The sequence below is a fragment of the Budorcas taxicolor genome, chromosome 3 (assembly GCF_023091745.1).
Source record: "Budorcas taxicolor isolate Tak-1 chromosome 3, Takin1.1, whole genome shotgun sequence".
In the NCBI taxonomy this organism is placed as follows: domain Eukaryota; kingdom Metazoa; phylum Chordata; class Mammalia; order Artiodactyla; family Bovidae; genus Budorcas; species Budorcas taxicolor.
Genome location: NC_068912.1, coordinates 99,174,449 through 99,187,623, shown reverse-complemented (window position 1 = coordinate 99,187,623; position 13,175 = coordinate 99,174,449). Strand labels below are relative to the sequence as shown.

At 40.1% G+C, this 13,175-nt stretch overlaps 1 protein-coding gene across 1 annotated transcript in view; it reads left to right on the top strand.

Moving 5' to 3' along the window:
* The window catches only part of LOC128045296 (cytochrome P450 4X1), a 50,558-nt gene extending 37,383 nt beyond the window's left edge, over positions 1 to 13,175 (top strand). Inside the window, exons 7-12 of the mRNA XM_052637793.1 lie at positions 3,472 to 3,578; positions 4,221 to 4,408; positions 9,754 to 9,887; positions 11,277 to 11,341; positions 12,101 to 12,180; positions 13,007 to 13,175. Of these exons, the coding sequence (XP_052493753.1) occupies positions 3,472 to 3,578; positions 4,221 to 4,408; positions 9,754 to 9,887; positions 11,277 to 11,341; positions 12,101 to 12,180; positions 13,007 to 13,175 (743 nt within the window). The remainder of the gene's footprint in view (positions 1 to 3,471; positions 3,579 to 4,220; positions 4,409 to 9,753; positions 9,888 to 11,276; positions 11,342 to 12,100; positions 12,181 to 13,006) is intronic.

Here is a 13,175-nt window from a genome sequence, read left to right as displayed (position 1 = left end):
GACCCGTTTCAACTAGGTTATCAAATTGTAAGCATGGAGTTGTTCATAATATTTCCTTATTCTCTTTTTAATATCCATAAGATCAGAAGTGATGGTTCTTCTTATACCTAATAATAGCAATTTTGTCTTTTCTCTTTTTTCCTTAGTTAACCTGGCTAGAGATTTATCAACTTTATTGATCTTTGCTAAGAACCAACTTTTTATTTCATCGATTTTTTCCTCTTTATTTCTTATTTCAGTTTTATTGCTTTCTGCTCAGATTTTTATTATTTCTTTTCCTTTAGTTAATTTGGACTTAATTTTTTTCTTCTTTTTCTGTTTCCCAAGGGAGAAGCTTGGATGATTGATTTTAGATCTTTCTTCTTTTCTGATAATTCTTTTAAAGCTATAACTTTCCCTTTTAGCACTGCTTTCATTGTATCTCACAATTTTGATTAACTGTATTTGAATTTTCATTAATTCAAAATATTTTTTAAGTTGCTCTTGAGACTACTTCTATGACTCATGTGTTATTTAGAAGTGTGTGGTTTACTTACCAAATAATTTGGAGTTTTCCAATTATCTGTCCATTACTGATTTCTATTTCACTGTGGTTTGAAAGCATACATCCTATGAGTTCTATTTTTTAAAGTCTAGATTATGGTTTATGGCCCTAAATATGGTCTGTGTTGGTCAGCGTTCTCATGTTGAATGAGATATTCTATAGTTGTCAAATAGATCCAGTTGATTGATGATGTTGTTCAGTTCAACCATATCCTTGCTTGTTTTCTGCCTGCTGGATCTGTCCATTATGATAGAGGGATATTGATGTCTCCAGCTATGATAGTAGATTTATTTATTTCTTCTTGAGTCCTATTACTTTTTGGCTCATGCATTTTGAGGCTCTTTGTTAGGCACATGCACATTAAAGATCATTGTCTTCTTGGATAATTGACCCCTTTGTCATTATGTAATACTCTTCTTTATCCCCAATATTTTCTTTTCTCTGAAATCTCTTCTGTTTGAAACTAACATTGCTTCTCCAGCTTTCTTTTGATTAGTTAGCATGGTATATGGAGAAGGCAATGGCACCCCACTCCAGTACTCTTGCCTGGAAAATCCCAATGACAGAGGAGCCTGGTAGGCTGCAGTCCATGGGGTAGCGAAGAGTCGGACACGACTGAGCGACTTCACTTTGACTTTTCACTTTCATGCATTGGAGAAGGAAACGGCAACCCACTCCAGTGTTCTTGCCTAGAGAATCCCAGGGATGGGGGAGCCTGGTGGGCTGCCATCTATGGGGTCGCACAGAGTCAGACACGACTGAAGCGACTTAGTAGCAGCAGCAGCAGCATGGTATATCTTTCTCGTCCCTTTACTTTTAATTTATGTATATCTTTATATATTGAAGGTGGGCTTGTAGACAACATACAGTTGGACCTTGTTTTTTAGGTGCATTCTGACCTTCTCTGTCTTTTAATTGGTGTAGTAACCATTGATGTTTAAAGTGATTGTTGATATTTGTTGTTCAGTTACTCAGTCATGCCCGACTCTGCACACGGACTCCATGGACTCCGGCACACCAGGCTTCCCTGTCCTTCACCATCTCCCTGAGCTTGCTCAAATTCATGTGCATTGAGTCAGTGATGCCATCTAACCATCTTATCCTCTGTCATCCCTTCTCCTCCTGCCTTCAGTCTTTCCCAGCATCAGGGTCTTTTCTAATGAGTTGGCTCTTCGCATCAGGTGGCCAAAGTATTGGAGCTTCAGCTTCAGCATCAGTCCTTCCAGTGAATATTCAGGATTGATTTCATTTAGGATTGACTAGTTTGATCTCCTTGCAGTCCAAGGGACTCTCAAGAGTCTTCTCCAACACCACAGTTCAAAAACACAAATTGTTTGGCACTCAGCCTTCTTTATGGTCCAATTCTCACATCCATACATGACTACTGGAAAAAACATAGCTTTGACTATATGGGTCTTTGCTGGCAAAGTAATGTCTCTGCTTTTTAACATGCTGTCTAGGTTTGTCATAGCTTTTCTTCCAAGGAGCAAGTGTCTTTCAATTTCATGGCAGCAGTCACCATCTGCATTGATTTTGGAGCTCGAGAAAATAAAGTCTGTCACTGTTTCCATTATTTCCCCAACTGTTTGCCTTGAAGTAATGGGACTGGATGCCATGATCTTAGTTTTTTGGATGTTAAATTTTAAGCCAGCTTTTTCACTCCCTACTCCTCCTATTTTTAGTAGCATTATTTTCACTTTTAATGCTTATGTGTTACTATTCTGTCCACATCTTTATCCTTATTTTATTCTGATATCTAGAATTAAATCTTTGAAAGGCCCACCTCAGTTATTTTAATAAAGTTTTTCCAGTAATTTCTTGGTTGAATGAAACTCATCCACTATAGATTCCTCAAGATGGGCTTCATGAGCAAAGCATTTTCTGAGTTCATATAAGTTTATAACAGTTTTTTGGTAGACTTGATACATGAAGGATAGTTTTGCTGGTTAAAAATTTTGCCTCATACTTTGTTTCCTTGAGTTTTTCCTAAATACTTTAACCTTGCCTTGATTTTTTTTTTATTGTTCTTGAGAAGTATGATGCTAGCTTAATTCATCATCATTAAAAGTCAATTGATATTTTTGTCTAGAATCTCTGAGAATTTCCTTTTCTCTGCCTTTAATGTCAAGTAGTTTTATTAGGAGATATATATATATATATGAACTGGTTATTCTGTTCCAATTTTTCCAGACATAGTATGAGCCCTTTAATGTGTAGATTTAATTTTTCTCTTATTTCCAGAAAGTTTTCTTGGATTATAATTTTAAACACTCTATCCAATATTTTTTTCTTTTCAGCCCCTTCAGTTATATATAGGTTGGCATTTCTTTGCTGGTCGTTTTCTTTTCATTCCATGTCATGTGATAATTTTTCCATGAAAATGAGAGATTAGACTGAGAAAGAAAAGAATGATTGGTTACTTGCACCTACATTTTTAATTTTTTAATTATATTGCCTACTTAGTTATATAAAGTATATTTTCATCTGTTGTGTTTGTCTTTGGAACTTTGAACAAAAGTTGTCATTTGATGGGAAAATACACATCTGCATAAATTAAGTGTTATTCAGTCATGTCCAACTCTTTGTGACCCCATGGACTGTGTAGCCCACCAGGCTCCTCTGTCTATGGGATTCACCAGGCAAGAATACTGGAGTGGGTAGCCGTTCCCTTCTCCAGGGGGGATCTTCCTGACCCAGTGGTTGAGCCTGGGTCTCCTGCATTGCAGATGGATTCTTTACCATCTGAGCCACCAGGGAAGCCCCCCTGCATAAGTTAAATCTATTTAAATGTAATGTACTCACTCTAACTTCAGGAAATTAGATATGATTTGAAACTATCCGGGGGGTCATGGCTTGTTCTGTGATTTATTTTACTTTGACTGACTTTTCTGTCACTTTGGTAATGGGGAATATTTATTCTACCCTAGACAAGATAGTCAAGGATAGAAGGAATTCCCTCAAGGATGAGAATAAGCAGGCTAACACTCAGAAGAGGAAGTACCAGGACTTCCTGGATATTGTCCTTTCTGCTCAGGTAAGTCTTTCAAATTCTGAGCCTACTCATGTATCTAATTAATTGCGTGGGTAGTTAGAAGAGAGGGAGGAGAGAAGACAAAAAAACAAAATCTTTCAAATTCTGAGCCTGCTTATGTATCTAGTTAATTGTGTGGGTAGTTAGATGAGTGGGAGGAGGGAAGACAAAAGCAAAACTGATCAACTAAATTTAACAGTACTTTTGAACTGATGGTTGGTGCTGCACAGTTTGAGATTAAAAACTGAATTCTACAATTCTGTCACTAGAGGGAGTCAGATAAGACTAAATTTTTTACAAAAGCAGCAGGATTTGGTGATTACCATAAAGATACATGGTGGTTCAGGGAAACACAGGAAAATGAATCAGATTAAGCTGATAAAACAATGAGGAAGAGATGCTGAAAAGTCTGGATAAATCTGACTAAATGATTGCAGGAACTCATTGCAGGGGCCTGCTTATCTGTCTTTGGTTCTCGTTTATGCCCTGGGCAAAACATGACTCAAAGTATATATTTGTTAAACTGCATAAAAATGAAAACTCTTATTTGAAAGCCAGTTTTTCCCCTAAAACCATTGTTTTGATTGGGGCTTCAAACATCTGTAAACTGACACTGCATTAAAGTATCTCTACTATTCTTTCTAGGCTGAAAATGATAGCTTCACAGATGCAGACCTATGGTCCGAGGTGAACACATTCATGTTGGCCGGGCATGACTCTGTATTAGCAGGCATTTCCTGGCTTCTCTACCACCTAGCTCTGTACCCTGAGCATCAGGAGAGATGCCGGGAGGAGATCAGAGCCATCCTGGGGGATGGGTCTTCCATTACCTGGTAAGATCTGCATCCATAAAAATTTCCTCCTTGTTTTCCTCGTGGGATTTTGCTTTATTCTTTCCTCTTGGTGATCATAGTGTTTCATATATATATATATGAGTAGAAGAGGCAGGCTACTATTGTTCTCTTTTTCTAGAAGGCCCAAAATTATCCCTTTCTCTTTTACACTCATCCGTAAGTTTTCTATTTCATTGTTTTTTAAGTCAGTGTGTGTGTAAAAGGTCCTATTTCTTTCTTTCATTCAGGCCCTGGTGCTTTGGAAATGGGGATATGATTTCCTAGATCTGCATACACAGTTTGAATAGTAGGACTCCAGTGAGTCTGTGCTTCTGAAAGACCTGAGTGAACATCTGTGTTTCTAAGCCTCATGGAGACGTTCTCTCCCATCCCCTTGTTCACTTCTCAAGATGGACTTTGGACTTAGAACAAAGTAATAAACATACTCAGTCCACATGTGTTAAACTCAAGTACAGTGTGTACCACTGAAGTACTGAAAGTGAAACTGAAAGTCACTCAGTCGCGTCCAACTCTTTGCAACCCCTATAGTCCATGGAATTCTCCAGGCCAGAATACTGGAGTGGGTAGCTATTCTCTTCTCCAGGGGATCTTCCCAGCCCAGGGATCGAACTCAGGTCTCCCACATTGCAGGCAGATTCTTTACCAGCTGAGCTACTAGGGAAGCTTTAAGTACTGAGCCACTATAAAAAGGTGCCATATTTGATGTGGGTTCTGCCCTCAATCAGCTCATACTCTAGTACAGAAGACTGGTCCCCGTATATTTTTTTATTTTAAAAAATATTTATTTATTTATTTTTGGCTACACTAGGTCTTCTTTGCTGTTCATGGACTTTCTGTAGAAGCAAGCAGGGGCTACTCTTCATTGAGCTGCACTGACTTCGGTAGTTGCTGCTCGCAGGCTCTGGAGAACTGGCTCAGTCGTTGTGGTGCACATGGGCTTATGAAAACTTCCATATCCATGGCATATGGAATCTTCCTGAACCAGGGATCAAACCCATGTCCCCTGCGTTGGCAGGCAGATGCTTATCCGCAGCACCACCAGGAAAGTCTGATCCCCATATAGTTGATTGCAGTATAACATGGTGAGGGTAAAGAGAGATATATACATTAGTGACCACAGAGATTTAGAAGACCAGCACCTAATCTGGCATGGTAGGCTCAGGAAGATTTATTGGGAGATCTGACACTTAAGCTGCCTCTTACAGGATAGGTAGGAGTTAGTCAGGTGGAAAACTTCGACTCCATTTGGCTAGACTTTGAGCCCATCTTTCTGTTAGTGAAGCCCAGGTTATGGCTTTGCTCCTCAGATACATTGTTGGCAAGGAAAATGCCGCCATTGTATTTGTTTTGTTGATCAAAGAAAAAGATGCTAACAACCCAGCCCAGTGACTAGAGGGAAAACACCATGTTTCAAATGCAAAAGTCAGCTCAATTAGAACATTTGTAAAGGAAAATATGAATTTATATAGGTATAGCAGAGCCAAAGAATTGATGCTTTTGAACTGTGGTGTTGGAGAAGACTCTTGAGAGTCCCTTGGACAGCAAGGAGATCCAACCAGTCCATCCTAAAGGAGATCAGTCCTGGGTGTTCATTGGAAGGACTGATGTTGAAGCTGAAACTCCAATACTTTGGCCACCTGATGCAAAGAGCTGACTCATTTGAAAAGACCCTGATGCTGGGAAAGATTGAGGGCAGGAGGAGAAGGGGATGACAGAGGATGAGATGGTTGGAGGGCATTACCAACTCGATGGACATGGGTTTGGGTAGACTCTGGGAACGGGTGATGGACAGGAAGGCCTGGCGTGCTGCAGTTCATGGGGTCGCAAACAGTCAAACACGACTGAGCAACTGAACTGAACTGAAGCAGAGATCTTACTTTTTATAATGAAACACCAGTCATTTCCTACCATAAGTCAAAGGTCTAATCTATATAGCACAAGATGCAGTGTTGACTAGTAAGTTTTTATTCATTCACTGCATTTAGAAACAGTGTATATCACCTCCCAATATTAATCAGACATTTTAACCTCGATTAGGGTAGATGTATATACACAACTCAAATATTGACCTTCTTATTCTTGTTTGGCCTATGTGAAATGTGAAAACTATAAGAAAATCTTTGCCAGGTGATAAAATAAACTCCAGAGGATCTCTTTGCTACCATTTATTTCGATGAGAGAAATGGCAACCATATTATAGAGAATAAAAAATGGACTTTCATTACATTTAATGAAATTTGTACGGAACAGTCCAAAAATTTATAATTCTAATAAAACCACACCACAAAGAGCAAATTTCTGAAAAAGTTAGAAAGTTGTTCAACATCTCCGTTTGCCTCCTTGTCAACCTATTTCTGCATTGGGTTAAAAGGCCTCTCATCTTTTTGCACCAGGGCTGAGATGGACAGCATTATTTTTCTTAAGTATGAAAAGTGCTAGGCTAAGCAGAATTCCTCTTCTTATTATGAGCTCAAGGAGGAAAGAGTTCAAAATTAAAACTTCACATTAATGAATGGCCAAAAAACAAATAAAAATACCTGAAGCAAAAAGACCAAATGTATGCTGTCATTTTACTGAACCAACCTGACTATCTATGATCAAATAAAAATTTACTCTTCTCCCGCTGATACTTCAAACTTGTATGAGGTGAGGTGAAGTCGCTCAGTCGTGTCCGACTCTTTGCGACCCCATAGATTGTAGCCAACCAGGCTCCTCCATCCATGGGATTTTCCAGGCAAGAGTACTGGAGTGGGTTGCCATTTCCTTCTCCAGAGGATCTTCCCAACCCAGGGATCAAACCTGGGTCTCCCACATTGTAGGCAGACGCTTTACCATCTGAAGTACTTTTCATCACTGGGGTGAAACTGTGAGTGAATCTCATAGTGTTCCCATCCATTTAAATCACAAGAGCAGTCTCATTTCAATAATAAAGCTGTCTGGTCCAGTATAATAATAAAAACTTCAAATTGTTATCCACTTGGAGCATCTCCATCTATTCCAGTTCAGTACTTCTCTGGGTCTGGAAGCCAGAGGTGGGTGAAGCAGTTGCCAGTCAATTCAGTTCAGTTCAGTTGCTCAGTCATGTCCAATTGTTTGTGACCCCATGGAGTGCAGCACACCAGGCCTCCCTGTCCATCACCAATTCCCAGAACTTGCTCAAACTCATGTCCATTGAGTCAGTGATGCCATCCAACCATCTGTCGTCCCCTTCTCCTCCTGCCTTCCATCTTTCCCAGATCAGGGTCTTTTCCAATGAGTCAGTTCTTCGCATCAGGTGGCCAGAATATTGGAGTTTCAGCTTCAGCATCAGTCCTTCCAATGAATATTCAGGGCTGATTTCCTTTACGATGGGCTGGTTGAATCTCCTTGCAGTCCAAGGGATTCTTAAGAGTCTTCTCCAATATCATAGTTCAAAAGCGTCAATTCTTCAGCACTCAGCTTTCTTTATAGTCCAGCTCTCACATCTATACATGACTACTGGAAAAACCATAGCTTTGACTAGATGGACCTTTGTTGGTAAAGTAATGTCTCTGCTTTTTAATATGCTGTCTCGGTTGATCATAACTTTTATTCCAAGGAGCAAGTGTCTTAATTTCATGGCTGCAATCACCCTCTACAGTGATTTTGGAGCCCAAGAAAATAAAGAGGGGTTTGTTGTTGGCTTCTGCTTACCAACCCTTCCAGAAATGGTCCCAGGAGGGAGAAAGGGTGAGGAGAAAGGCAGCTGGTACTGTTGCCATCTTACCCTTTAAACTTGGTGCTTCCTTTTACTCTCAGTGAGGTTTTTGGAGATTCTCTCACTAGGACTTTATGATGATGATTCATGGGGCAAAGAAATTCTTGTACTTAGAGTGTTCTTCAAGCTGGTTCAGAAGGTGTCCTTCTTGCTGGTTCACTGGCCCATAGGACTCATTGTAGGGTTCTTGCTTTGTCCCTGCTCATTTCCCTGCCTGTCTGTTGTGAGTTACGGCCTTTCCTATTAGTTCTGTTTCTCCCAGCCTCTAAGGAGCACATGTCAGAACATCTACTGTGATCTTCTTTAATCCCCTCTTTGCTAAATATGAAGGGAACCCCCTCTCCAGCATTCTCCACAGCACTCCAGCATTCCAGCAGTTCTTTGGAAGGATCTTTTTTCCCTCTCAAAACTTGGAGGCCTCCTCTCTTCATTCCTTAGCCATTCCTTGATTTATATGAGCTAAATGTTGCAAAACATTTTCAGGAATCTTCTCAGCAAATCCTTTACCACTAGTTTAGTGCTTCACTTTATTATGAGGATATTTGGAGTTTTTTTCAAGTAAAATTAATTTATAATGTTGTGTTAGTTTCTGGTGTACAACAAAGTGCCTGTACTTTTTAATGTTCTTCTCCTCACTTAACCCCTGTGGTAACCGTAACTTTGTTTTCTTTGATGGTGCTAGCGGTAAAGAACCCACCTGCCAGTGCAGGAGAGGTAAAGAGACGCAGGTTTGATCGCTGTGTCAGGAAGATGCCCTGGAGGTGGGCACAGCAACCAACTCCAGTGTTCTTGCCTGGAGAATCCCTTGGACAGAGGAGCCTGTTGGGTCACAGTCCGTAGGGTCACAAAGAATGACACAACTGAAGCGACTTAGCATGCACAATCATAAATTTGTTTTCTTTGACTGTGAATCTGTTTCCGTTTTGCAAATAAGTTCATTTATATCATATTTTAAATTTCACGTGTAAGTGATATCGTATAATATTTGTCTTTCTCTTTCTGACTTACTTCACTTAGCGTGATCTCTAGATCCATCCATGTTGCTGTAAATGACATTGTTTCATTCTTTTTATGACTGAGTAGTATTCCATTCTGTATATATAGCACATCTTCTTTATCCACTCATCTGTTGATGGATATTTAGGTTGCTTGCATATCTTGGCTCTTGTAAATAATGCTGCTCTGAACATTGGGGTGCATGTATCTTTTCAAATAAGAGTTTTCTCCAGATATATACCCAGGAGTGAGACTGCAAGAGCGTATGGTAGCTTTGTTTTCAGTTCTTTGAGGAACCTCCATACTGTTTGCCACAGTAGCTACGCCAGTTTGCATTCCCACCAAAGTGTAGGAGGTTCCCTCCCTTTTCTCCACATTCAAGGTGAGGATGTGTGGCACCTGTATGGATCCTTGTCCTCTGGGACCTCAGCTGATCCTGAGGCAGAAAGTGTTCCTTTTTAACTTTCTGTTACATAAACCAATGGGTAAAAGGACTTTGACCAAGAGCAAAGGTTGAATAGAAAAATATGTCAGTATTTACAAACTGAATATGGAGTCTGAGTTCCCTGTGTTCCCTCTCTTGTACTCACAGGGACCAACTGAGTGAGATGTCATACACTACAATGTGCATTAAGGAGTCACTCCGCATAGCTCCTCCAGCCGTGTCCATTTCCAGAGAACTCAGCAAGCCCATTACCTTTCCAGATGGACGCTCTTTGCCTGCAGGTCTTTGCATTCTTTTTCTAAGTAATTTCTAAAGATCATTGAAACCTGGGGACCACAGTGAAAAAGACCAGGGGGATTCTCAACTCTTGAAAGAGTCAAAAGACAAACCTCAGGATAGCTGGCTTAGGGTTGGGCACCTGTTAAGTTCTCAGTGGGTAATGCCTTGACCAGATGTGGGTTTCTGAGACTTTCCCAAAGGTATATAGTCATTTGAAGCAAAGCTATGAACAGAACCTATATCACCAGAATCCCAACTCAGGGTTTCTTCCATTATGCGATGTTGTTTCTAAGATAATCCTGGCTTGGCTGCATTTGAGACCAGGCAAGACTTCATGGGAGATTAACACTTTTATCTTTATCTAGAAGACCCAAAGAGAGTCTTTGTCTTCATCATCATAGTAATATTACCTTAGTAAGTATGCATCACTTAAAAGTTTACACAGAGCCTTCAAATAGATTATCTCATCTTTTTCACCTTGAAACATGCTCTTAGCAGACACTTATATGTGTTTTGCAGTTTACAGAGCACTTTCAGATACTTTTGGTGTAGCCAAAAACCCATTGGGGGATCCCAAAGTGCATTGAGCAGCGCTATAATTTGCTCAGAGGTTCTACGTCTGGAGCCCAGTGCTCTTCAGAACAGCACAAGTATCTGAGCAGGGCAAGTGGGAGGCAGAGAGATCACATGAGATACCCTCCACTTAATTTGCTTCAGTGTTCAGTCAACTCTCACCCTTAGGAACAAGCCAACAGGATTGCTTGTATCAGTACCAACAGCCTGTCACTTACTGTCCCTTTGTTGACAGATCTAGAATTACTTTACCAAAATTATTTCTGATAACCAAATAATCCTCAAATTATCTCACCTCTGTCTTTTTTCCTTTTTTGTTTTTTAAATTTTATTTATTTTTGTTTCTTCTGTCATTTTAAAAATCCTCATACTACATGAACATTTGCCAAAATTCCTTACTTCCTTGTATGACCTGCACCAACAGAAACTCGTCATTGGATCTGCACAGTGGAAGTACAATTCTTTTCCTAAATGTACCTAAGCTGTTGTGTCTGGATACTTTATAGTCCATGAATAGATGTATAAACAATTTCTAGGGATAGTGGAGAACATAACATAGGCTATCATTTTGACATGATACCAAGAGCGCCTTAAGATAGAATCAGGTATTAAATAGATCATTGATTTGAAAACTAAGGTGCCACCAAACCCCATCTTTTTATGGATCCTTCACTGCTGGCATCAGCTACAGCCCACAGAACTCTGCCAGGAACTAAGTCTTTCCCTTCAAAAAGAAAAATGTTACTGAAGAGCAGTATAAAAGGAGTTCACAACTTGCTGTTTTTTCTGCAGTCTCTTCTATTTCCTTCCTTTCTCAGGAATGACCGTGGTTCTCAGTATCTGGGGTCTCCACCACAACCCTGCCGTCTGGGAAAACCCACAGGTATGACTGTCCCACTCTTCAGATTTCCTTTCAATGCCTTTTGTTGGTCAAACCCAACAGGAAACCCCGTGGGTCAGATTGGAGCCCAGAGTAAGGTGGGAAAGGGAGGAGAAAGGATCTGAAGAGGCAAAAAGAAGGTTTGTAGCATACCTGAGTCTCTTGAAACTCTAAACACAACATGTACAGATACTTCCTTTTTTTATGCTGCTAGTTTCAAACCTGTTACGTGTAATGGGAAGTTGGACAACTGATCACATGGGTCATCTTGGCTTGACTTCTAAGTAGATGCACTTGTACCTTCAAAGTGAAAATACTACCACCGGCCGTGGTATTTCTGCTTTCCTCTTTCCTAGTCTGGGTAAGAGACTAATCACCTGGGAGACCAGACAAGGTCAGCCCATCTAGAGTTGTGCTGTCCAGGGTGGTAGTCATTAACCACATGTGGTGTGGAGTGCTTGAAATGTGGCTGGTTAGAACTGAGATGTGCTGGGAAAGTAAAATTTTGCAGCTGTAGTAGAAAAAATAGGAAATATTTTCTTGAAGTAATTATGTATATGAATTCATGTTGGAATGATCATATTTTCTGTTAAATAAATTATATTATAAAATTCATTACCCCTTGTAAAAATGTGGATACCAGAACATTTGAAATTACATATGTGGTGCATGGATATTTCTGTTGATCAGTGCTAAGCAGTAGCTTCAGAAATGTGTTAATGGTGTTTTGGGGATGGTCGTGGGGTTACCCTCTCGTTTCAGGTCTTTGACCCCTTGAGGTTCTCCCAGGAAAATAATAAAAGACACTCCCATGCTTACTTACCATTCTCATCTGGACCAAGGTGAGGACTATTTGAAGTTTTTAAAAACACATAAAAATGTTTACCTGGGAACAGCCTTCTCACTTCAACCCCCCAGCTCTATAAGTCCTTCTATGGAAACTTATCTTCTCACCTGACCATGAGGTAGACCTTAGTGCCTGTTTGAGCCACTGAAGTGTCGATTAGTTTCACGAAGGACAACACCCTTTGCTATGGCATCCTATACAGCCATGGCTCATAAGGCTAAACAGCAAGGCAAGCTGTTGCTCATGGGTTCAATGCAGCTTCACTCCCAATAAAAATGAGATGATTCTTTTTCAGAAAAACAATTTATTTCATCTTTTATTTCATCTTTGTATTAGAATCTTAAATGGTAAGACACTTGATATACACATCATGATGATTCGATATACACTGTGAGAAGATTCCTTCCCATGTAATTCCTTAGCATATTCTTCAGCTTATATACCTGTCCCTTTTTGTCTGTGAGAAGACATTTGAGTTCTTCTTTCTTAGCAAATTTCAGTTCTACAATACAGTGTGTTACCAACTATAGTCATCATGTTTTATTATACATTAGAACTACTTCACGGCGGGTGGAGGGGTGGGTGGAGGGAGGAACAATTCTGTGAACAGCTCCAAGTGCCACTTTGTTTTGGAAGGGCATCAACTTGAACCTTCCAGCTCACATTCTTACAGGGAACAAGGGAAGTCCAAAGTCCAAAAGTTGGTATGGAATTTCATGTGCAAATGTATTGTTAACATCAGACTTGTCTTTCTAGTATCTTATTAAAGCGTCAGAAGAAGGATCCGTTCTTCAAGTCTCTCTTTTTCTTTGTGTCTGCAGGAACTGCATTGGGCAGAATTTTGCCATAGTTGAGATAAAGGTGATTGTTGCCTTGATTCTGCTCCGCTTCCAGATGACAGTAGAGCCCACCAAGCCTCTTGTCTTCATGCCCCATATTTTCATCAAACCCAAGAAGGGGATCTACTTGCACCTGAAGAAACTCCCCTAA